The 24,663-nt window shown below is 37.8% G+C and overlaps 2 protein-coding genes across 11 annotated transcripts in view; both read right to left on the minus strand.

Annotated features, from left to right (window-relative positions):
• fam193a (family with sequence similarity 193 member A) overlaps positions 1-15,431 on the minus strand; it is a 35,122-nt gene extending 19,691 nt beyond the window's left edge. The window contains exons 1-11 of the mRNA XM_077246646.1: positions 15,096-15,431; positions 13,163-13,231; positions 12,632-12,871; positions 7,265-7,434; positions 6,933-7,100; positions 3,894-4,125; positions 3,677-3,801; positions 3,442-3,589; positions 3,273-3,347; positions 3,099-3,176; positions 14-132 (exon numbers count right to left, since the gene is read on the minus strand). Of these exons, the coding sequence (XP_077102761.1) occupies positions 14-132; positions 3,099-3,176; positions 3,273-3,347; positions 3,442-3,589; positions 3,677-3,801; positions 3,894-4,125; positions 6,933-7,100; positions 7,265-7,434; positions 12,632-12,871; positions 13,163-13,231; positions 15,096-15,239 (1,568 nt within the window). The 5' untranslated portion in view covers positions 15,240-15,431. The remainder of the gene's footprint in view (positions 1-13; positions 133-3,098; positions 3,177-3,272; positions 3,348-3,441; positions 3,590-3,676; positions 3,802-3,893; positions 4,126-6,932; positions 7,101-7,264; positions 7,435-12,631; positions 12,872-13,162; positions 13,232-15,095) is intronic.
• Positions 15,432-17,365: 1,934 nt separating this feature from the next.
• Positions 17,366-24,663, minus strand: part of dclk2a (doublecortin-like kinase 2a) — an 87,368-nt gene continuing 80,070 nt past the window's right edge. For all 10 annotated transcript variants that reach the window (XR_013207828.1, XR_013207826.1, XR_013207827.1 and 7 more), the window contains one exon: positions 17,366-19,310. Coding sequence is in view for 6 of the 10 variants with exons in the window: in XM_077246662.1 (XP_077102777.1) it covers positions 19,023-19,310 (288 nt within the window). In the remaining 4 variants the exon portion in view is untranslated. The remainder of the gene's footprint in view (positions 19,311-24,663) is intronic.

Genomic DNA, 24,663 nt, shown 5'->3' on the forward strand with positions numbered 1-24,663 from the left:
AACTGTAAAGTACCTCCGTCTGTAGTTGCAGTTGGGACAGTCTGGAATACTCAGTCTGGATGACAGCATGTGTTTCACTGTGTCTGTGAACTTGCTGTCACCACCAAGAGACTTTTTACTGTTCAGTAGGAACTGCAAACACAATATTAAAACAATGATTCTGGGTTTTTAAGACAACATATATAATAGCCATTTCTCAGATTTTCATCACATATATTCTATGAACACAGTTGCTTTCACAAAGAACACCCTTAAGATACAGATATACAGGTGCTGGTCATATAATTAGAATATCATCAAAAAGTTTATTTATTTCAAGAATTCAATTTAACAGGTGAAACTAATATATTATATAGACTCATTACATTCAAAGTGAGATATTTCAAGCCTTTATTTGTTATAATTCTGATGATTATGGCTTACAGCTTATGAAACCCACAAAATCAAAATCCCAGAAAATTAGAATATTACATGAAATCACACAGTAATTACACAGGAATACCATGGTCATTGAACCAGGTTTTGGTTCTTTTGGCAGTGTGGGCAAGTGCAAATCCTGCTGGAAAATGGAGGAAGCATCTCCATAAAGCTTGTCTGCTGAAGGAAGCAGGAAGTGCTCTGAAAATGTCCTGGTAGACGGCTGAGTTGAGTGGACAGCAGTAGGGGGGGATGCTTTAAAAGGTTTTTGGGCTTTGTACTAGAGGTAATGGTCTAACAAAATCCAAATTTTAAACAGCTTTTACTTTACCAGGCTTCTTAAATGGCAGTTAAAATTTACATAGCTATATTAATGAATTGGCTAATTTCAAATGCAATAAATACAGTTTAAGGGTTTATTAAAAAAATATTAGTACTACAGTAAAAATTGAGATTTCATTAGACCATGACCTTTAGTATAAAGCCCTTAGCTTTAACGGAACCTCTATAGTGGCCAATAAAGGAGTATGAGCATTTTCACTGTTTTGTGTTAACTTATATTTGTTTGTTTGGTAACACTTTATTTTGATAGTCCACTTTAGACATTCAACTAACTATAAGTAACTTTGCAGCTACATGTCAACTAACTGTCATTAGAGTATTAGTAGACTGCCTGCTTAATATCTGCTAACACTTTATTTTGTTGGTCCCCCAACAGATATTCTACTGACTAGGGTTGCAAAGGTTCCGGTAAATTTACAGTAAATTTCCATGGGAAGTTAAGCTGGTGAATTTTGGAAATATTCCACATTAGAAACTTTCCATGGGAATAATGGGAATTATGGGAATTAATGGGAATTAAGGGTAACTAACTGGGAATTAATTGTAATGTAATCGATCGTTGTATCACATGCAAGCATAAATATAAACAGAAGTCATAAGAAAACATCCATGCAAAATGTTTTCAACAGATTTATTACTTTCATGTATTTCAGAAGAAACTGATGAATTCACGCGCTGTAATAACTTAAATCCAACAGACAGGAATCTCTGAACTGCGGCCCAAACACGGCGCCCATCTCACGTTACAGATCAAGATAACTTATAAAGGTTTTTTACACTACAAAACAAACTCACTTACACATATTTGAGAATCGGAATAGAAGATAGTTTATGACATGGTAAGCAAGTTTGTTAATATTTAGATATAAAAGCGCTAAATCAGTCATACAGCGCTATTTTGGCTGTGCTGAATCACGTGCAAAGCATGACGTGTCACCATGGAAACCATGGGGGGGGGGCATCGCGATGTCGGCTAAACATCGTGATGGCTGACAGACATATCAGACATATGGCTGACAGGCGGACGATGATATCGTCCATCGGCCCAACCCTAGTAAGAATACTAATGCAATGGCATGAACAGATACATAAATAGTAAGGCTAGCTAAACAACTGGAATGATCTTGAAAACATATTGCAGGAGGCAGAGAAAAACAGCCACATGAGGTAGCTAGCATCTACCTTATGTGGTAAATAAAGTTATGCTAGCTTATTTAGCATCTAACTTATCAGCATTGCTACTAGATGAATACATTTGTATGTGATATTTGCAATTTAAACATTTAATAAATATATTTACCCATAATATCATCGAAACTTACTTCACTTGGTTTAGTCCACAGAATCAAATGTGTGCCTTCAATAGTTTTGTGCTTTGGGCTTCTGTACATGTGATGGAGGCATGCACAGTGCCAGTAGGGGGTGTGGTCTCAATAGCCATGCAATAAGCAGTGTTCTATGTGCATGTGATTGAGGAATGGCATGGATATTCAAGTGTATTTGAATGGCATCTGTTTGTTTTAGTCAAGATTATGCTAAAATATACTTTCCTCAACTATATTTAAGTTCCCTATGAAGAGCCAACCCTCAACTTTGAAAATTCCCACTTTATTCCCGTTTATTCCCATAAATTCCTGTTAATTCCCTTAAATTCCCATGGAAAGTTTCCATCTTTGAAAATTCCCAGCATTTTGCAACCCTACTACTGACTATAAGTAACTTAGCAACAAGTCAACTTATTCTCCTAACCCGAACCCGAACCTAACAGTCTACTGACAGTATGCTACAGCCAACTAATACTCTAATGACAGTTAGTTGACATGTAGTTGAAAAGTTACTTTTGTTAGTAGAATGTCTAAAGTGACTATTGAAATATAGTGTAACTGTTTTTTTTTTTTTTTTACTGTTCATTGTGTTGTGCACTACTGGGCCACCATATCCTTCAGAACTATGAGCTGGAAATAAGTCTGTCAGGAATGCTAAAAAAGCTTAGCGAACATGCCATTACCAATAAAAACTACTTAGTTAGGCAATTTAAATAATAGGTTGAGAGCAATTCAAGTAATCATTTCATAATTGTTGTAACTAACGTTCAGACACTCAGTACCTTTACCTTTGAATGCATGTATGCCTAGAATCTAAATCTTGTGTTTTGTTTTATGAATGGGGAATTTTTATGTTATTCAGGAACACTTCAATAATTCCATTCGTTTACAAGAACGCAATGTACATGCAGACTGTAATTTAAATACATTTATTGTTGTATTTAAATACAACAACCTTTCTTATTCTCATTAAGAACAAAGGGTCAATCAGACCAGGTTTGGAGGAAATCTTACCTGCTCTTCAAAAAATCTTTTCTGTTTGAAGATCTCTGCATCTTCTTTGAGCATCCGCTGCTTAGCTCTTAAAGACATCTTTTAAAAAAAAAATGTAGAAACTCATTTAGCTCCACTCAAAAATCATGTATGAAAAGTATTAATGCATAATGAGTGACTTGTGCGGCAACTTACATTTCTATTAATTAAAGACTTATGTGGTTCTGTCCTTTGATTCGTGAGATTCTGACCTTCAACTTTAAAAAGCAACTGCAAACAGGCATTAGATGCAAGATCAGCCTTGAGAGCCACAAACGATTACTTAGTTCAGTAAGACTACATTCACATTACGAATGAAATGTACCTGCTCATCAACATAGTCATCAATCCTCTTCTCACACTCCAGCCATTCGAGAGCCACTGCACTCATTTCCTGGTCCAGAAGGTGGTATCTCTCCAGGAGTGTACGATACATATCCTCACTGTATGAATCATGGGATGTCGTGCCCTGCCTATTAAACAAAATAACACCAATGCATCCTATACAGAGAAATGCAATAAGAATGATAAAGTTTTAACTGATTCACTGAAGACCATACCTGAGCTGGGCCACTAAGGCAGGTAGACTGTTGTGCAGGATGGGTTCAGAGAACACCAGGTTCTCAAAAAGGTGCTTATTGTGGAGCTCCCATGTCACTTGGAACTTCTGCAAATGTTCGTTCTCCTGAAAAGAAAGAACAGGGCTAGTAGAAGGTCATACTGATGCTTGAGCTTAAACAGACTATCATTATTCACACTACGGTGGCATCAACACACCAGGGTGAGCAGGAAGCTGCTGATGGTGCAGGCCGCCTGGCAAAGTGCATTGTACTCCTCTAGCAACAGTGAGATGAACTGGTGGGCCTGCGGAGGCCCCTGATCCGCTGCACTGGGTGTCTTTGAGCCTGTGGACAGGTGTTTGAGTAGACGCACCTTCATCTCTAAGACGTACTCCCTTGCCTGCTGTTCCAGACGCTGGTACAACTGGTAGGGATCCTTCTCACAAAGCCTAAATAAAGAAAAAGCAAGGTGTGAGAGATTCCAAGTATCGTCCAGTAGAATTATGTGTTATTATTAGGTATGTCAATAGATTAAAATATTTAATTCCGATTAATCACACCTTTTTGTGAGATTAATCGCGATTAAATAGCACACTTATCGTGAAATTAAGCATACACAATTTATCTTGTTAAACACGTTCATTTTGTCATCATTTGCTACATCCATCAAAGTAAATCATCAGATTGAAGGGTGATTCTGACAAAACTGTATTTTTACTAGCTTGTTTCAAGGTCTTTCCTAAAAAGGACACTTGGAGACTCAAAAGGAAACCAAATTACCAAATGATATAAGTCCATTTAATTCATAAACCAGAGCACCCATTCATAAAAAAATTATTAAAAAAACACGATACAGAAAAAAAAAAACCTTTTCAGAATTCACAGTATGTATACAACCAGCGCAGATCAAAGAGCTTGTTTATATTTTAGACAAGTCAAGCTGCGATCTCAAACAGGAATTTGCGCATCAATTTAACAGACTCATGCGTGCTTGCAGTAAGACTCCTGTACATCACCGCAATCGTCTTTACCTTGATTGCAACACTCATCCATCAAAACTTCACTAGTGAGACGCTGGTTTACTTTACCAAGCCGAGAAATGAAGTTTGCTTTGCGTATCATCTGGCCATACAGCGGTGGGATGTTTTGAAGTTCCGTTCAGCCTGTATTTCGCACAGAGCGTTGCGTGAGGGCTCGCTCTCTTCAGAAACAATCACAGAATATGACAGAGCTTGTGTTTTAAAGCAAAACACTCACTGAAATTAGATTACATTTAGAATTACATTATATATGCGCCGATATACGGTGAGACGATATATCACGATAATGAACATGCACTGTATTGTTATCGTGGGCACTTTAAAATACCATGAATAACTAGATATTACAAAATTATTCAGATTTTTAGAATTAGTTTTAAGAATACTTTTCCATCAAATGGTTAATATATATATATATATATATATATGAACATAAAATAGTTCAAATATAATGTGTGTGCTGCGCCAAAGAGGCAAGCTCAACACGCATAAGCAACATGGTGGAACGAGTGAAGGAAACGCGCTGAATGAAATGCACTTTCAATGACAGATGACGCTGATGGAACATCAGAAATGCAGCCGTAACCCCTGTAAACAAAGCAGCTGTGCTACTTACAGTATACTGTACTGTGGAGTGGGTAAAACTGTTTTTAATGGCAGGCTAGCAGATACCGTTGACTTGCGCTAGCCTAGCACAGGCGAACTATGCAACTGGAAGGACTGGATGAAAATTTTGGAAAACTGTCTCCACTGATAAATAACACCCAGGCTAACTTGGAAATGAGGTCCGATGTCCAAAATCCTGAACCACCCCTTTAAGTGTTTTAAACAGCCAATCAGTTGTTTGTATTCGCAATGGTGTTTGTACAATCACCATTGTAGATGCTCTCGATTTCTAAGATCATCTAACTGCGTGACATAAATGGCGTTAATAACGCAATTTTACGTGCTTCAGTAATTTATTTGCATTAAATTATTTTAACACATAAGGAATTTGAATTAATCGCACGCATTAACAGCCCTAGTTATTATTTATCACATAGGATTGGCAGATTCACAACACTGCAGTGTACATTGTCATTTTCACATTGTCAAAAAAAAAAGCTAAGAGCCTGCAATACATCAATTTTACAATACATAAAACACACATTCCATACATAAAACACACATCCCAGTGATGGATAAAGACTATTTGTAGCAAACCTAATTGTTTATAAAATGTGTGTTATACATTACTTACACAACCATTTAAAAATGTTTTTAAAAGAAGTGTTTTATGCTTACCAAGGCTGCTTTTATTTGATCAAAAGCATTAATATTATTAATATGCTTAGAGTTTAAAATAATTTTCTTCAATTTAATATAATATTTCCTGTCTTTAGTGTCACATGATCCTTCAGAAATATTGCTAATAAGCTGATTTGGTGCTCAAGAAACATTTCTTATTAGTAATGTTGGAAACAGTTGTGCTGCTTAATATTTTGAGGGAAAACGTAATAAACTTTTTCAGGATTATTTGATTATCAAAGTTAAAAAGAACAGCATTTATATGAAATGGAACTCTTATGGAACCCTTAACTGTCACTTTTGAAAATTTAATGAATGACAACTGAGTAAAAGTATTAATTTATTTCAAAATGTAAAAACTGAAATTAAAAAAAAATTCTTACTGACACCAAACTTTTGAAAGGAACTGTACATGTAGCATGAAGTTACTTATGATGGCGAATGTGGTCGAATCAGCCTTTTTTCTGGAACACTATGCATAAAAAGACCCCATTATATGAGAAATTTCCCTGAAATAAGTAATCTGAGAAATTACACCTGTAGACCTGTGTTCAGCCAGAGGGTGTGTAAACAGCAAGAGGGAAAGACAAAAAAAAAAAAGAGTTTTCTTTTTATTTCACCAATAAGAAACCTAGACAGAGTAAAGAACTCTGTCGGTGAATCATTTTGTGTGTTTGGGTTTGCTGAAATTAGAAAGAACATGTGTGGCTGTGATTAGCAAAATAGTGGAAGCTAAAATCACTTACAGTGGCAAACACATGATTGAATTGTTTCAACAACTCTGATGGTTATCTTAATATATTAATATATTTTGTGTCCTTTTCCAAAAACTGCTAGATGGATTTGTTCTGGCTCAATCCCATAGATAAAAACATTATTAAACAACTGCATCTTGTGTTTCTTAGGATAAATTCATTCTGAAAGAATACCTGTCAACGAGTTCCTTCATGCTCTCTTTGTCCCGGTCTAAAGGCTGATCCTGATCATCAGCCAGCGGAGTCCCAGTCTGACGGTAAATGCACCGGACCAGGTATCTGACCTCAGACCAGTGATTCTGCAGTTGTTGTGACTCCCGCTCTGACTCAGCCGTGATCTCCCTAACCAAAGAAACCACAATCAAGACATTTTAGAAGACGAAATACATTTAATTAGACTGATCAGTCAAACAACAGACTAGTTGAACACTGCATTGAACACTATGAATAAGCTGATCCGACAACATGCATTCAAAAAATCCAATTGGGACTGATGCAGGACATACCTCCGCTCGTAACAGGCCTCACAGCTACACACTGTGTCTGCGGTGAGGGCAGAGCTGAGATCTGGAGCAGGCAGTGTAGGAGCACCGACTGTCAGTCTCCCTCCGGGACCCAAGGGCTCCTGGGACAAACCGCCATTACCCACCGGCATGTGCAATAAGAAGTCCTGATTCTGGTGAAGAACAAGAAAATAATTAGGTACCACCAATTATTGCTTTATGCTATTTACACGTGTATAAACTCCTGGCAAATGAAAAAAAAAAAAAAAAATAGTAATATATATATATATATATATTTTTTTTTTTTTTTTAAATTTTTTTTTTAGGGGTGACCCCGAATAGTCGAAGTTTGGGTTTCGAATCAGGAGTCTGATTCGACTACCAATCTCACAGTCGAATCTTCGCAGAGGTGTTATGAAACAGGATCATGCCATTTTGGCTATATGGGGGTGCTCAATGTCTGATTTCACATCTAACTACCGGTTTTCTGCCAATAAGTTAATATACAGCTTATTATGATAATGCTGTAAATAAAAATGTGAAAAGAAAGAAGCTTTTAATAAATATTTTTAACATGTGTAAATAAATCCAACCACCCCTGTGACAGATTTAAGTTTCACTTTCCACAATTCCGGGACCAACAGAGAGGATCTTGGCCGAAAGGATTTAAATCTATAACAATGTCTGGGATAAGAAAATCTAAAGTGGATGCACACCATCAGAAAGGATATTCTCCAAGGCTGGATTTAGCATCAGGAAAGCCATCATCGCAGAAGTGGCAGCCAATGTTAATAAGTTGGTTTTCCTAGGGACATTCTAAACCGCTTAACGTGAAAAAACGCTTAAAGGGCACTTTAAAGTGGTCACAAATAGTGGTCATAGTGGCCACAAATAGAGGTCACACTCGGGTGTAGACCAAACAACCGTACCGAGACTCTGTCTGGTTCCAAACAAACTCTGGTACGGTTTGTTTAAGTTGTGAACATGACCCGACCCAGTTGAAGGAAGCACTGTGCCTTTTTCGACAGTCGGATTATGTAATTTGGGGTGATGAAACATTATACATCGCACTTGATCCGTACGGACCAGCTGCCCCACGGTTCAGCATGCATGCGATTCGCAGATTAACTGCTAAATTTAAACATCATAGAGTGAAAGTTTGTAATTTGGACAGGTTTTGTAATGCCAATTTTAAACGCAGAAGAGGCAAAAATTGGGACCCGTGCATTAAATCTGGACCCGCACTTGAGAGAGGCACGCGTTTCAGATAACGCTCAAACACCAATTTGATTCCTCTCTTGCGTTTCCTTGAACTTGAACGGACACATGCACACAAAATTATGTTTAAAAACTCATCTAAATAGCCGTCTCAGCAAGTATTATCTTGGTTATGTCATAAGTGAACCGTTGAGAAAGAAACCATAACGTTTGTCAGTTTTTTCGGTGCGTGTATTCGGTCTTAAAGTGACAGCACACACATAACTTTCCTACTGTTGTTTCGTTAATGTTAATAAAACAACAAAATACAGATTTTTCAAAGATGAAACTATTTAATTTCTACAGTGAACAAAGGCTACATTTAGGCTTAATTACTAATTTCTGTACCTGAATACTACGGTTAGACTTTGTAACTTTGCTATTTAGCATTCATTTACGCTTGTATTTGTGTATTTTGACTGTTCACTTGTTTTTAATAATGTTTGAACTTTATCAGTTAAAAGCATGCTCTCTCCACAGGGACCGTCTTGCAACACATCGTCTTCGCAAATTCCTAATTAAACATTGTATAGATGACATTGTATCATATGATGCTTATATGTTTCATGATTAGGCAGTTTTTGCACTTCCAGCTTTTCCCTGCTTGATCATTTATGCCCTATGAATGGATGACCTTAACACACGTGTGGCTTTGTTCACAAATTTTGGTTTAGCTAATCACACCAAAAAACAAAAAAAATTCAGTTCTGGTTGCACCAGTCCTTCAAATACCCTGACCTCTCTAACAAGGTAATGTTTCTCTGCTAATCTCCACCTTAAATTGAAGTCTATACAGTCGGACATCAAATCTTTAAAGGGTCATTCACACAGAGTGCATTTTTGCATTCCACTGCACTGTTTTTTATTGTTTTTCTTTGTCAGATGGACACTAGATGGACATCTTTGACCACTGCACAAAACAAACAAACATGTCTTTCACGTTACTTTTCAATTAAAATGGAGCTGTAATAATGTAATTTAAAATGTTGCTCAAAGCAATATATAAATGTTTGATACCATTGAAATTTCATAATTCTTGTTGTCACCATTTGCATTAACATTAAGAACGACAGCAGGCAAATTTGGATGCTGTCATTTTAAGACTGACTGCATGGATCCAATATACTTGTGTTTTCCTTCTCAACTGTTTACATTCACTTAAGACATAAGGACTGTGTTTACTTGCAAAGACATGGTCACTTTGACACACAAGTATGTGTTTTTATCCATTCAAGCCCATTTAATCGGCAAAACGTACTCATTCAGTTCTCACACGCTTTATGAGCAGTGCCTTCAATTGAGCTTGTCTCTCAAACAGTGATGAGAATGTCTCTCTAACATCACACGCATATAGCAAAAAGAGAGGTCTTTTGTTGCATTCTGGCCTTCAATGGTTTAAAATCACTTGTTTTTAAACCACAATACGCTTATTTCACGCAGCAGTTATTTTGAAATCGAAAGCGAGGCTCCGGTGGGAAGAAAACCGGAGGTGTCGCCTTTAATCATAGGAGAGTCGCGAATGCGATGGCGTATTGTTGTGTTTGATGTAGAAATTAGTTATTCTAAAAATGTACATACATTTCGTTCATACTTTATACTATACACAGTGAAATTCATGTATAAATTTTTTTTTTTTAGAAAGTAAAAAAAGAAGCAGGAGCGAACTATATACATATCCTATATTGGATATTAACATCCAATAGTGTAATTGGATTTACACAAATGTAAATCCCCGGCAGCAGCTTCAGGTTGGTAGTCCAAGGCATTGTTGTTTATCTTTACTTCTGGGGTTCGTCCCACCGGAGCCTCGCTTTCGATTTCAAAATTACGGCTGCGTGAAATAAGCGTATACTTAAAAAACGCCTGTGCAAAAGATAAACTCTCATGACTGCGTAGCACAGCAATGTCACGTGAGCATAATTGCAATAGAGACGATAGTCCAAAATCTCTACCAGTTGACCATGTCTACCAATATATCGTCCATCCCTACATCCGACTATTAATAAATGAAGTAATTTCATGCAGAGACAACTGGGGGACCATGGATCCTTCGCGGATTTTTGGGGGGCTTTATGACTCAGAAGTTTGGGAAACTGATCTAAAAACATCTTTATCAAAAACATGTCAACAGGAAAACAGTACATCTACCTGCCTGTGAAATCAATGCTGAGTGAAAATGAAACTACTAACGAAAGCAATATAACATGGGATGTTAGTGGTAACACACAGCTGTCTTCATCACAGCTGCAAAGGGTAAAAAGTGTATCTTACATCAGGGTTTCTTAACCTTTTGCCTACTGCGACCCACTTTTTCCTTGTATGCCAGTCATACAACCCACTAAGGCTGGAAATAAATCAATAGCCTAACTGAAATGCCTCTTAGACCTAGGCTACACCATAGGCCTATATGCTTATAATTAGTACATGTGCTGCCTAGACAGCACCTATATGCTTATAATTAATTTCACAAAACACAAATATTTTCAATAATTAGGCAGACTGAGGCAAACAGATTTTTTTTACTCACATTAAAGTGACACTTGAGACTACCGCTCTGAAATGATCATATCAAGACGCCGTGGAATTTGGAAAAGTGCGACTCGTAGTGTCGCACAAACTAGCTGTTGTCAGCCTATTCTTGCTTTGTGTTTTCGTGGCTGCATACAGTATAATAAGGTCTGGCATACCAATAGGGCTAGTGTGAATAACACTACATAAAGAGAGTAGGACCTTGTCCCATAAGAGCCGTTCGTGGCAATAATACATTTTTGTGATAGGACAGTTGAAAAACAGCGTTAGAAAGTTACGGCAATAATGATTTTATGTACGACATTCGAAAATACGATTCGTTGGAGGACCGGTTACGTTTACAAGCACAACTTTTGTTTCAATCGGACTGAATTCATTCCGATTGATGAATCTGAATGGAGTGTTTACATGAACACTAAACGTGATAGGGTTGATTTTTGTGTTTATATATGTCACAAGCTTCAAATGGGAATCGATTTTTTTAAATGCGCACACTGCACGAATATACAGAGTTTCCCGCTGTTTGCGCATACTAACTATTCTCTTACATTTGTTTTATACAGTAGACGTAATATTGATCCATTTCTGGTCATAATTTGGAGACAATGAGCATATGAACCGTTGTGCCGTGCTGCTTATATTTATCACGCAGTAAAAATGCCCAAAACCAGTCGTTTGTGGATGAGAGTCTGAAACAAGGACTGGTGGGACGTTGTCCTGCTCCACTTCACTGACGCTGAGTGAGTGAAAGGAGAATTATAGAATGACGGGACACTCATTTATATGACACTTTATTTAACAGGGAGAACAGCTTGTTCAGTGCGTTATACATCATTATGCTATGCACAGTCCTTTCAGTTTCGGTTTTCAATCCGATCAAGTATTTACATGTCGTCTCGATTGGATTAGAAAAGGAATAAACCACCCCTTTCAATCCGATCGAAATTTCATTCACATCGAGCTCATTAGGATCGATTAAGGTGTTTACATGAAGGCTTTTCGGTCCGATTGAGCTGTCAATGCGTTTACTAACGAATGATTTGGTTGCATGTAAACGTAGCCTGCTGCAATGAGCCTTTTGTAAAGCGCACTTATTGGCTGTGCCGGTGTAACAGCGAGAACACAGAGAAAGTCTCGCGACCCCCAATAGAATGTTTTGATATAAATAAATGCTTGAAGACACGATTTTTTTGTTAGTTTATTCTACCCTAACAGCCATCTTAGAATAATACAGATTCCAAACGGCACAATATATCAGATGTCAAATAAAATGGGGTTTACTAAGATAAAGCAAGTATTCATTGGCTGGTCATGTGTTCTCAACATGAGGCAGCTCCATCCATGTAAAATTATGCTTATCTTTCCTTATTTAAAACATGACTGGAGAGGTACTATTCGTTGCTTTAGGGGTAAACTTTTTTTAATGAGGGCAAAATACTGAGTGAATCAACACTTCCTTTAAATTTCTCTGACTCAGCTGAAAATGAGCATGTTAATTATAGAAATTCAGACTCATTATTTGCCCAATTATGTTTTTTAAGGCTAGAGGCAGATAAGAAACATGCAAGTGTTGAAGGAACGTACCAAAAGAGACTGGTCGAGGGAGGGCTGACGATCGTCCTTCTCCACTGTACGTTTGCAGTCAGAGCAGACGTACAGAGGCAACTGAAGGGCGTTGGAAGATTTGGGTGACTGGGATGTGCCATTCTGACTGGATCCTCCAATATCCTGGGAGACGGCATCCTTACGCTCGCTGCGACACAGCAGGCAACGGTCACCAGTGGTGTAGGGTGCCCTCTGGTTCACCCCGAAAGTGAACGGGGTCTGCGTAAGAGACAGCAAAACAGATCAACTGTGAGGAAGCAGCTTTTGCTTCTGCTAGATACGTAAAATGGCCATACGGATTATTCTCAAATTGCACTAATGGTCATCCGCTACAGGAGATCAATGGTTCAGCACTCTAGAAGACTAGAATAACGCTTCAAAACAGTAGGCTAACTCAACTTACACCGGATCAGACTTTCAGGAAATCACAGCTGTGCAACCGGCTACCGCACACAGGAAATGCAAATAAGGCAGAGCGCTGTGTTCCAAAGTGAGAGATTTGCCTGTTACCTGAAGGACTCCAGAGAAGTCAGCGTTTACTGGCCCTTCTGAAAACTGTGGTGCGCCATTCAGTGGGACCTAAAGAGAAAGCCGGCGATAAATCAACTCATTCCAGGCTCAAGGTTATAAACTTATTACAATAATGTAATTACATACACTATGTTGTTTACGACTTCAGCTAAAAGAGTGCCTTCTAAACTAGGTGAGCATTTCCATGTGGCTGTTAAAAGAATCATTTTTTTATTTAAAATAGCCAGCAGGTTGTCAGCTATTCAATAAATCAGTGCTTGTGAAAATACAGACAGCTATGGCCACAATATTACATTGCCAAAAAAAAAAATGAAACTGCTTTAAAGCTGATGAGTGACATTTTCCATTGTAAAGTGCCTTCCTCATATCTCAGTTTAAAATGCAGATACAACATTTAGCCTAAGCCAATTGTTGACCAACAGACACATTGGCTTAACCAATAGCCGTCTGTCTGACCAATGGCAGCATTTAGAAAATCTGTTTGAGAGAAAAAAAAAAAATAGTATTACACGCTTCAGTTTTAACCAAAATGGCTATCTGGAATAGGAATGTGATGTCTTGAGCATGTGCTTAGTTAAACACAAAAATGTCACAATGATTCCTGAGACAACAACCTGCCAACAAGCTCTGTACAGTTAGATTCCAAACAGCTTTACCGAAGGTAACCATCGGTTGTTTGGCTGTGTAATTTCATGAAAAGAAATATTGCAACAAATGATTCACATAAGACCTGAACTCCTAAGAGAACATGTCATTAGGCAGATTCAGAAATCATAGACAGTTAGACATCCTCATGTTTTGCCCTCTGGTCACTGAAATCTGTGCACTGTATGTAAGCAAAATAGCCACGATTCAGTCCAGAGATGAAATGGTCGCTTTTGCTTGCTTCTGATACAGACTGATAATCTTGTTAAGCTACATATGTGGTTACCTTGGAAACAGAGGTATAACATCAGAAAGAACAAATCTCTGACAAAGCCCTGGACACTGGACCAGGTGCTGTGAGTGACCTATTCATTCCATGACATTTCTCAGGCTGGACTGCATAAATACACAACTCAAACGAGAGGAAAGCAGCTGATAAACTGAGGTAAGAGTGTGTGTGTGTAGGTCTATAAATATGGGTTAAGTGCTAAGTGACTATACATCACATTACTTTTACGTCCAAATAACAAACTTTGTATAGGTCTCAATTTAAAACCAATAACAGACATATTACAGGCTTTGTTGACATATACGGTTGAATATTTTCAAGTACTTCCGGTTTGATTATGCTTTAACTGTCAGAAAGTTCAGAAAGGCAGTTATTACCTCCATTTTATTTAATAACACAATACATAAAGTTTAAAATAAAGAGCCTGTGCTAAAAAATAATAAATAAAGAAACGTCGGAGGGAATATTTTGAACTTGAATGTCAAAAAACGGTGGACTTTAGCATTTGATCTGTCTATCGACATGGTTACATTCCTGTTGAATGCGGTTCATAAACAATGATATTTTCAGCCTCAATAATACATTTACTGCTTTTTATTAAGGAAGGTTGATAAAAATCATATGGTTATTGAAGTAAAGTTACCCCTTGTAAACACATCAGCTAAAACTGGGCAGCGCTTGACAAGTTAGCTTCACATCACACTGAGCGATAAAACCACTCAAACCTCCACATCCGTTGCATAAAATCACTCTAAATGTGCTTTCCACACGTCTTCACAGTTTTCTTCCCATGTTTCGATGATCAGACCAGGAAATTTGTAAGATTAAAGCTCTAGATCAGTGAAGCTCAGCTCAGCCTATATGTAAATGTGAGAACAGCTACAGGAGCTTCTCCTAGGCCTCCAATATCATGGAATCTGGAGTAAACGACACCCATATGCACCATCAACCACCCCGCATGCCCCAGCTGCCGCTCACCTCTCCGTTGAGGCTGGGGATGGTGCTCGGGTCTCCGTGCGCAGTGCCGCTGGAGGGTGTTGGCGGAGCTCCGGCCTTCCCTGCGCCGCCGCCCCGCTTATTCTTCCTGCGCTTTGCTCCGCGTTTGGCGTCTGTAGGACTCATTTCTACCCACGGAATACACAGACAGCGCTCCGTCCACAAACTGCAGGGTCTCTGGTGCAATGCCAGGCTCTTACGCTGCGGACACGGATAAAATATAGCTGTATTTGAGAGATATAATCTAAGAGCCTGCCAACCTGCTCACAGTATAGCAGACTTCAAATTCCAATATGGCCGACCCAACAGGAATTGGCCAATGGCGTTTACGCCATGACGCAATATCGTATAGTGCCCTTGGGGCTTATGGGATATTGAGTGTTAAGAGAACGCGACCACGTATTATTATTACGATTACTAGTAGTATTATTAGCATTATTTGATTAGATGTTGTGTCTGTGTTGGTGCTGAAAGACTGTTTTAAAAAATCTAATTTCTTGTGTATGCGAGCGTAAATGGTGAATTCTCGTCAAGCTCTTTGAGTATTTTACATGTGCATTGTTTTGCTCATCGATATTTTCGTTTTCTAGATAATAATTTAAAATGAACGCTGACTGAGAGAGGGCATTTAAAAATATATATAATTACAGACGGTAATCGTAGTAATCATTTGTAGTCGTTAGATGGCGGTAATGAGTTATCCAACTTGCGTTGCCAATTTATAGATTATGGACAGCTATAGACAGTAAAAGTGGACAGCTCAATGCCGCCGGACTATTCAGAATCATGTATTCCACATATATATATATATATATATATATATATATATATATATATATATATATATATATATATATATATATATATATATATGTGTGTGTGTGGAATACATGATTCTGAATATATATATATATATATATATATATATATATATATATATATATATATATATATATATAATTACGATAATAATTTTAGAAAATATAATATAAATTAAATATTAGTAATGTAGCCTAAACAAATCTGGGACACTTTTTTGGGGCTAATATCACTTTGTAGACTTTTCAAAACAATACTTCTGTATTATTTTGCTATTATAAACGCTGTAGCCTAGCTTAGAGCTACGCCATCGCTGAAGTTTAGGCTAACTTTACAAGCCGGGAGGAAATAGCTGAAAAGTAGGATGTGACCGGAGCTGTCGCCCGGGGGGTTAAAAATAAAATATAGCCTATTGTCTTTAAACACGGGGGCACCTCAAGGATGTGTTTTTTCACTTTTGCTGTTTTCTGTCTACAAATTAGACGAAAATGCAAAATTATAAAGTAGAAATGAACGAATGGATCATTTATAGGCAGAGAAGCAGGTTTTGAAATTAGAAAAATGGTGTAAAGCTAGTTGTTGTTTATTTTAAAAGGAAATTAAGATCATTTTTTGTTAGTCAAGGACGGTGTTTTGCAAAAAAGTTCAGTTCATTTTAAAGTGTTTGCCAATTACAGCTGGCAAATAACATATTAAATAGCAGTATATGCTAGGCTAGCCTATAGCAGGCAACCATATTCTTCCTGGAACCCAGGAATAGACTTTTGTACACTGTGGGCATTCTATTTTGAATTTCTCTGACAACATACATGTCACAGATTTAAGTCTGGATGTCCTGTATAGGACATTGAGGGCTTTTCTTAGAGATACCAAATGTTTGGAGGTTTCACCGTGATAGATCACCATCATATATTGTATTGAATATAACTACCCAATTAACCAACATATTGCATAAAGTAAAATGGTAAATCAATTCATTCAATTTTGGAACCTGAAACCTGAAAATGTATTGGTGAATAAAAAAAAAAAAATCCCATTGTTTTTATCTATTCTTTTTATTTCATCTCTTTTTACTTTTTAAACAACTGAAGCCTACTGGTGTCCACTAGAGGGCATAGCATAAGATGAATAAAAAATATTATTTTTTTGGTTCTCAGGAGGGACAAACCTTTGTGCCATATAGGTCTTCTAAATAATCGATAGGAAATAGAGTGATGAAGGAAATGTGAAGGTGTGTTATTCATTTGACTGGGGGAAAAAATACAAAAACAAGTTTTACCCCGGGTGTCCTTTAGCCCCATTCTCCACCCACAGATGGCGATGTTGCATTACGCTACACCTGTTTTTTATGCTAGAGAAAGTAAAGCAGCTATTTGGCTGGTTTGTAGAGTTTACTGGGATCATTCCGTAGGCTAATAAGGACAAGACAAGGATAAACAACAGAGAATTTTATTGCATTTCCTTGATTATGATATGATATGGAACACTAATAGAAAATGAAAATCTATTAAACATGAAATATATAGCCTTCCAGAGATGATACTGAATATTGCCATATTTCTCAAAGCCTTGAATATGTCAAAAATCAGTTCATTGTGTCATATACATTTATTATCGAGCTTCATCTCCCTCTTTGAATCAGGGCCATGGCGAGCAAAGAGATAAGTACAGACAGTACATGGAGAAATAGGTGACAAATCCAAGACAGATTGTAATCTAATACTGTAAATCAAAATATCGTGCACATAATGACTCCGACTTGAAAAGATCAAACTATTCTAAAATACAATTTCACATTGTCTAATCTGTACAAATAAATTAGCAAAACAACAGAACTATTAACAATCCCTACAGATTTCTTGCTTTGCTGGCTCATATGAAGGCAACTCTAAACTACTGCAGAATGACTCCAGAAGACAGTAGTGCAATATAGGCACACCCTCTTAAAAACACACACACACACACAAATGCAAATAGTTTTCTTGTGTTTCTTCAGCAGTCAAAAGGTCAAGCGGCCTATTTTCAAACATACTTTCAAGTTTCAGCAGGACAAGTTTCTTGCCAGTTTCAAAGTCTTTCTTTCCAGTAGCAGATTTAGATCCACCCTAAAACGTGCTTGCTATTCACAATCGAAACGTGAGCAGTTCATGTCAGTAAACACAAAAGCAGAGCGGATCTTTGATATCCAATGCACCTATATACAATCAATCACATCAACGTTTTCAAACACACCCTGGGTGCTGGAATCCAAAGCCAAACTAGAAGAAGAAAGACGAGCAGACGACCACTATATAAACAGTTCTAACTGTACTATTTGGCTGGAATACAGTACACAAATTTTGCTCTGTTTTTTGCCCCGATTTACAGTCTGGATGAGTCTATAGTTGCTGAAAGTCAGAGGTTCAGAGCCAGTCTGCAGATTTAAGTGTACAGATTTCACAGAACATCACATTGTGTATGATGGGAACAGACTCCGAAATGTTTAGCTTCAGATACATTTGTAATGCGTCTAGCAATGAGGCGAGTGTTTCTGTGTGAGTTTGTAGCTTTAGGAACTCAGTTAGCGTTTAAAAATCTGCTCAGATTTTAAAGTTGTGGAGTGTATTCCAGCCTTAAAGTCACCATGAAATCCAAATGGACTATTCTTATTTTTTATGAAATATCGCAGTATTAGCCTATAAATAATTTGTCTCTCAAAATTATTTTATACAATTCATGTGCCCTTGTGATCTTCCTGTCCCTCTTGCCGCAACATCTCTTTTCATGATGTGTTTTTCGCCACAAGGACGGGATAACCTGTCACTCACATGAGATCAATAGCAGACAACAATGATCCAATCAATTCCCGATTTGCCCAATATGTTTTTCTTGTTCGAGAAGCTGTTTCACTTAGATGTCTGTCACAATGGATAAGAAAACACTTTTGGCAACTCTTCCAGACTGTAAATTGGGGCAAAAATCGGAGCAAATCTTGTGTAGTGTATTCCAGTCTTTAGCTAGAATGAAGCATTAAAGATTTGCAGAGTAGCTATTTAATTATTTATTTATGTATATTTGGAATTGTCTCCATATTGTTTCTGCTAAGTAGAGTTATTCTTCCTTCGGCAAGCCCTTGTTGGCCTCAGCATTGCATTCTGGGAAGTAGGGAAGTGGGGCAGAGTGAGGGGAGGGCAGAGGTGCTGATGGTGTATTGGGGGTTGTTGAGGTTAAAGGCTCAACCAGAGGAGCACTCCTAGAATCCACCGATTGGGCAGATGACCGCCTCCTATTGGAGCGTCGTCTCTCTGGATGGGTGGAGGAGGGGCTTTTTCCTGGAGGGGGGCTGCTGTCCTTACGTCGGTGAGAGAGCTGGATAGTTTCCTTATCTAGAGCTGTGTTCTACGAGAGAGACAATACTGCATGTTAATGTTCACATGAGGTGCACCCACCCAGAAATGGAAAGGAAATTGAAAACAATTCAGTAGGGAAAGAGTAAGTGAGATGAAGTTACAATCAGGGAGGTCAAGAAAGCGATAAATTCAATCTTAAAGGAACAGAAAGACAGCACCAAAAAATTAGAAATCTGTCATCATTTTCTCAGCCTCATGTTGTTCCAAAATTATGACTTTCTTACCACACACACACACACACACACACACACACACACACACACACACACACACACACACACACACACACACACACACACACACACACACACACACACACACACACACACACTCACACACACACACACACACACACACACACACACACACGGGTTTCATGTTTTATGGTGATATTTCATAGACATTATGATTTTTATAATATACAAACTGTATTCTATCCTAATCCTACTCATAAACAGGAAACTTTCTGCATTCATTTTTTTATCTTTATAAAGCATAACCTAATATGATGTATAGGCTGTTGTCCTCATGGAGACCAAAAAAATAAAATAAAATAAAAAATGTCCCCACAAGGCCAAACATTTCTGGTACTACTATCTTTGTGGGGACAAAATTATTTTGTAGGGTGTAAACAATTTGTGCACTGGTAAAAGGTAGATTTTTTTTCTAAAATACCCATTCAATAAGGTTTGAGAGATTTTATGTGAGACAACATCTGCATGTTCCCACCATGCATATAATACGATCCCATTAGTTTACTTTAGTTAATGTATAAAACAATGAGCTCAAGTCCATTAAATATTAACAAAGATATTTTTCTGACTCTCGTTTGCACCTCCAATGAAAAAAAAAAACACAAAAACATTCTTCACAATAATCATCTTTTTAGTTATGCAAGAAAGAAAGCCATCGGAATGATAAATGTGAGTGAGAAAATGATTGGCAGAATTCTAATTTTGCATGACCCTTTTAAGGTTTCAATAAAGCAGCTGTTCTGTGTTTTTTCTCATTGCTGTAACATGAAACAGGTCTATACTAAGATATAAAAGACATTATGAATAACCCGGTTTCATTGAAAAGTCAATACTATTGATCACGTCGCAGGTGGAAATAGACCACAGCAGAGAAAGAGACAGAAAATGGCAGAGAGTGAAAAACACCACTGAAGTTCATGGCAGGATTAAAGTGAGTCAAGAACGCTTAGCCAGGTTTTTTTTTTTTTTAAACTGGGGGCCAAAGAAAGTGCTAGGGAGTCCGAGGAAATGTTTAGAGAAAATCGGTGGAAAAAAAAAAAGATTAAATAAATACAAAGATTAAAATATATAAATAATAAATATAGATTCAAATTAGTTAAAAAAAGTTAAATTAAATAATCAAATAAAATTAAGATGTTACAGTCACTTTCTCCCAGTATAAAAGTGTATGTGTGAGGAGACGGCGGCGGGGAGGGAGGAGCATAGCAGTTAGTGTTAGTACATACCATTGCCTTGGAACTAGTCAGAGGATAGCAATGCCATGGGGAGAGCAGAAGCAGAGGACAAAGACTAGTCTTACTCACAGAGCACATACAGCACACATTCTTACACAACACTAACATAACCTCTACCAGTTCAGCTGAGGGACATTTCACAAGGACTACTTAAGAAACACCAGCTTGCTTAAATAAAGCTCAATATAGCCACTTAAAGGGACAGATCACTCAGAAATGAAAATTCTGGACATTGTTTGTTCACCCTCATATTGTTCCATACCTGCATGCTGCTTTTTTCAATATCCAAACAAGCTGTCAAATTCTAAAAAGGACAAAAACCACTATAAGCACCATCAATTTAGTCCATATGGCCATCTAAAGCCATATGATAGCTTTTGGTACCTATGTTGCATGTCTGATGTAATGATGTTTGGTTACAAGACGAGAACCAATGTCAATGGCACAATATTTAATTTGAGAGCTGATTATCAGTTCATAATATAGCAGATGAGTCATATAGTAGGGGAGACCGGGTTGTAACACTTTTTTCTTCAGCACCTAAAACTACCTCTTTTTTTTAGCTACACGTCTGAAACTTTTAGGCAAAGTACACATATTTGTCTACTACAAATGGCAACAATTTAAATTTCTTCAAATATATCACAGACTTTGTGAGATGATCATTTATACAAGGTGGTCCTTTGTTACAACCTACCCCACCACTGGTGTGTGTGTGTGTGTGTGTGTGTGTGTGTGTGTGTGTGTGTGTGTGTGTGTGTGTGTGTGTGTGTATGTGTGTGTGTGTGTGTGTATGTGTGTGTGTGTGTGTGTGTGTGTGTGTGTGTGTGTGTGTGTGTGTGTGTGTGTGTGTGTGTGTGTGTGTGTGTGTGTGTGTGTGTGTGTGTGTGTGTGTGTGTGTGTGAGAAAGCAAATTACATAAACACTTACCCCCATTCCACAGAACGAACAAATGAAATGCATTCTTTATCAGTCACAATGGTGACAAGAACAAACAAATGAAATGCATTTTAAGTCACAAACGGTGACAAGAACAAACTTCCTCTGCTGCTCTTTTTAAAAGACTGGCATCGACTCCACGATCTGTATTTCTCACCCGAGTTCTAGGAATTCTGTATAATTATTACAGTTTTTTTCAATTGCTTACACACTAAAATTAAAACTTTCCCCCTATTAGCAAAACCTTACACTCAAGGAGCAAAACACCAGCCTAGATTTGCACAATTGTAAGCACGTTGTCAGCTTCACCCTTTTTGCAAAACATTACACACAGTGATTTATAAAACTCTACACACATTTTCACACATTTCCACACCTTAGACACAGATAAGGATTGTGAGGTTACTTCCTTGTCATTACAAAGCCCCGGTTTGCCATTGACCACACTAATGAATGAATTGGATATGCACATCCATCAGGCGTGGAAGCACACATGTGCTTATTTGAAAACGCAGCACTCAGGTGTGCTATAAAAGGCAGCAGGTGAGTTCACCTGTCTTCAACAAAAATGGAAGGAGCTAGAAGAAGAAGAAGAAGACTGAGAATAAGAGGGGGAGCTCAAAGAGGAGAATAAGGAGGTAGAGGAAGAGGAGGTAGAGGAAGAGTTGAAGGAGGTAGAGGAAGAGGTGAAGGAGGTAAAGGAGGAGGCCCAGGTAGAGGAAGAGGAGAAGAAGGAGATAGAGGAAGAGGCCTAGGTAGAGGAAGAGGTGAAGGAGGTAGAGGAAGAGGTGAAGGAGGTAGAGGAAGAGGTGAAGGAGGTAAAGGAGGAGGCCCAGGTAGAGGAAGAGGAGAAGAAGGAGATAGAGGAAGAGGCCTAGGTAGAGGAAGAGGTGAAGGAGGTAGAGGAAGAGGTGAAGGAGGTAGAGGAAGAGGTGAAGGAGGTAGAGGAAGAGGTGAAGGAGGTAGAGGAAGAGGTGAAGGAGGTAAAGGAGGAGGCCCAGGTAGAGGAAGAGGAGAAGAAGGAGATAGAGGAAGAGGCCTAGGTAGAGGAAGAGGTGAAGGAGGTAGAGGAAGAGGTGAAGGAGGTAGAGGAAGAGGTGAAGGAAGTAGAGGAGGAGGCCCAGGTAGAGGAAGAGGAGAAGAAGGGGATAGAGGAAGAGGCCTAGGTAGAGGAAGAGGTGAAGGAGGTAGAGGAAGAGGTGAAGTAGGGGATAGAGGAAGAGGCCTAGGTAGAGGAAGAGGAGAAGGAGGTAGAGGAAGAGGTGAAGGAGGTAGAGGAAGAGGTGAAGGAGGGGATAGAGGAAGAGGCCTAGGTAGAGGAAGAGGAGAAGGAGGTAGAGGAAGAGGTAGAGAATGACTTGTAGAGTTGATAGAACCTGAACAAAGAAGACGAGGACCAAATTTGACTCATGAAATCCGTGCAACACTTATTGACCATGTTATCAACCATGGACTGACACCGATGGAAGCTGGACAAAGAGTTCAACCAAATCTCTGGTTGATACTGTAACTGAATAGTTACAATATTCTTGTTGCTTTTACAGTAGTTTTTTCTTCAGAGTCAAACTGTATGTACTTCATGCAGTATTTTTTATTTGTCTACAGATTTTATTTTTTTCATTGAATTCATTATTGGTTGATTACTGTAACTGATTATGGTAAGAAATACTGTAAATAAATACTTGAAATATGAGTCTGCAGAAATCAGTGTTGTGCAGTGCTTGGTAAGTTTACAGTAGGCCTATTTGGGTACATTCTCCCTATATCTCAAACTAATCATGAAGAATGTTGTTTGTTTGTCACAATTTTTTTTTCATCTAAATTATCCCTTACATAACAATGTCTGGCCAAAAATCTAGCACATGCTATTTCTTAAAAATAGTCTTTTTACAAATGTGTTTTTTATTTATCACAGCAGTGTGAAACTGGTTGCAATAGTGTCTGATCATTGAGGCCTGTGTTGGTTAAATGAAAACTAATAGCATTTTCACAAATATGTGTATATCTTTTGACTGAAGTGTGTATGTTTTGACAGAAGTGTGTCATTTTGCAAACAATCTAGGAATTATGCCAATTGAGTGTGGTGTTTGGATAATTGTGATTACAATTTGAAAAAAAGAAACCGGTTTTATAAAAAAAAATGTAAACAATTGAAAAAAACTGTAAAATCACAAAAAAATTTATAGTTGTTTGTATGGGGATGGTTGTAACACTTTCAAAACACGTGTTACAACCTACACCGCCACTGTCGCCATTATTTAAATAGCTGTATTAGCATGGTGCTTTGAAATTAGCAGGAGGTTGATACACCATTCTTTACTATAGAAACTAGTTTGACCTAATATAACTCATACAACATTATCTACAATGGTAGAAGTACTAAACAAAATATTATCTTATCTTTTTTTACTTTCTTATCTCAGAATTTGATTTTCTGCTGTAGCTTCATGAGAGATTGCAACACAGACTTGAAAACCTCCGTGTGCGATCGTAAAGGAAGCCCGAGCAAACTGAAACTGTCACATAACTCCTATCTTATCCCTGATTGGTGGAATTGGTAGTGTTACAACTAGCCCCGGTCTCCCCCCTTCTTTAGTGTTTTTTTTTATTATTATTTAATTTAACATTTTATAGTGCTTTCAACAGTATGAACTCGTGAGCTTAGAATTATATGGTTCTATCTCCACTTTTGGTCGAAATTGAGTTTTTGACATAATCTTATCCATTAGGTGTTTATTAATGTCTGTGTGGTGTTATTTTTTCTAAAAAATATATTTTGTTAGTAGTTATTAATAAAATAAAAAGGTTCCATCTCACAAAACAGCAGGGATTTAAAAACGTTGATGCTCAATATCTCAGAACTACCCTAAACAGAGATAGAACTGTATAATTCTAAGCTCACGAACGGTTGCTG

The sequence above is a fragment of the Siphateles boraxobius genome, unplaced genomic scaffold (assembly GCF_051911475.1).
Source record: "Siphateles boraxobius isolate OS27281-9 unplaced genomic scaffold, OSU_SipBor_1 29, whole genome shotgun sequence".
Lineage (NCBI taxonomy): Eukaryota > Metazoa > Chordata > Actinopteri > Cypriniformes > Leuciscidae > Siphateles > Siphateles boraxobius.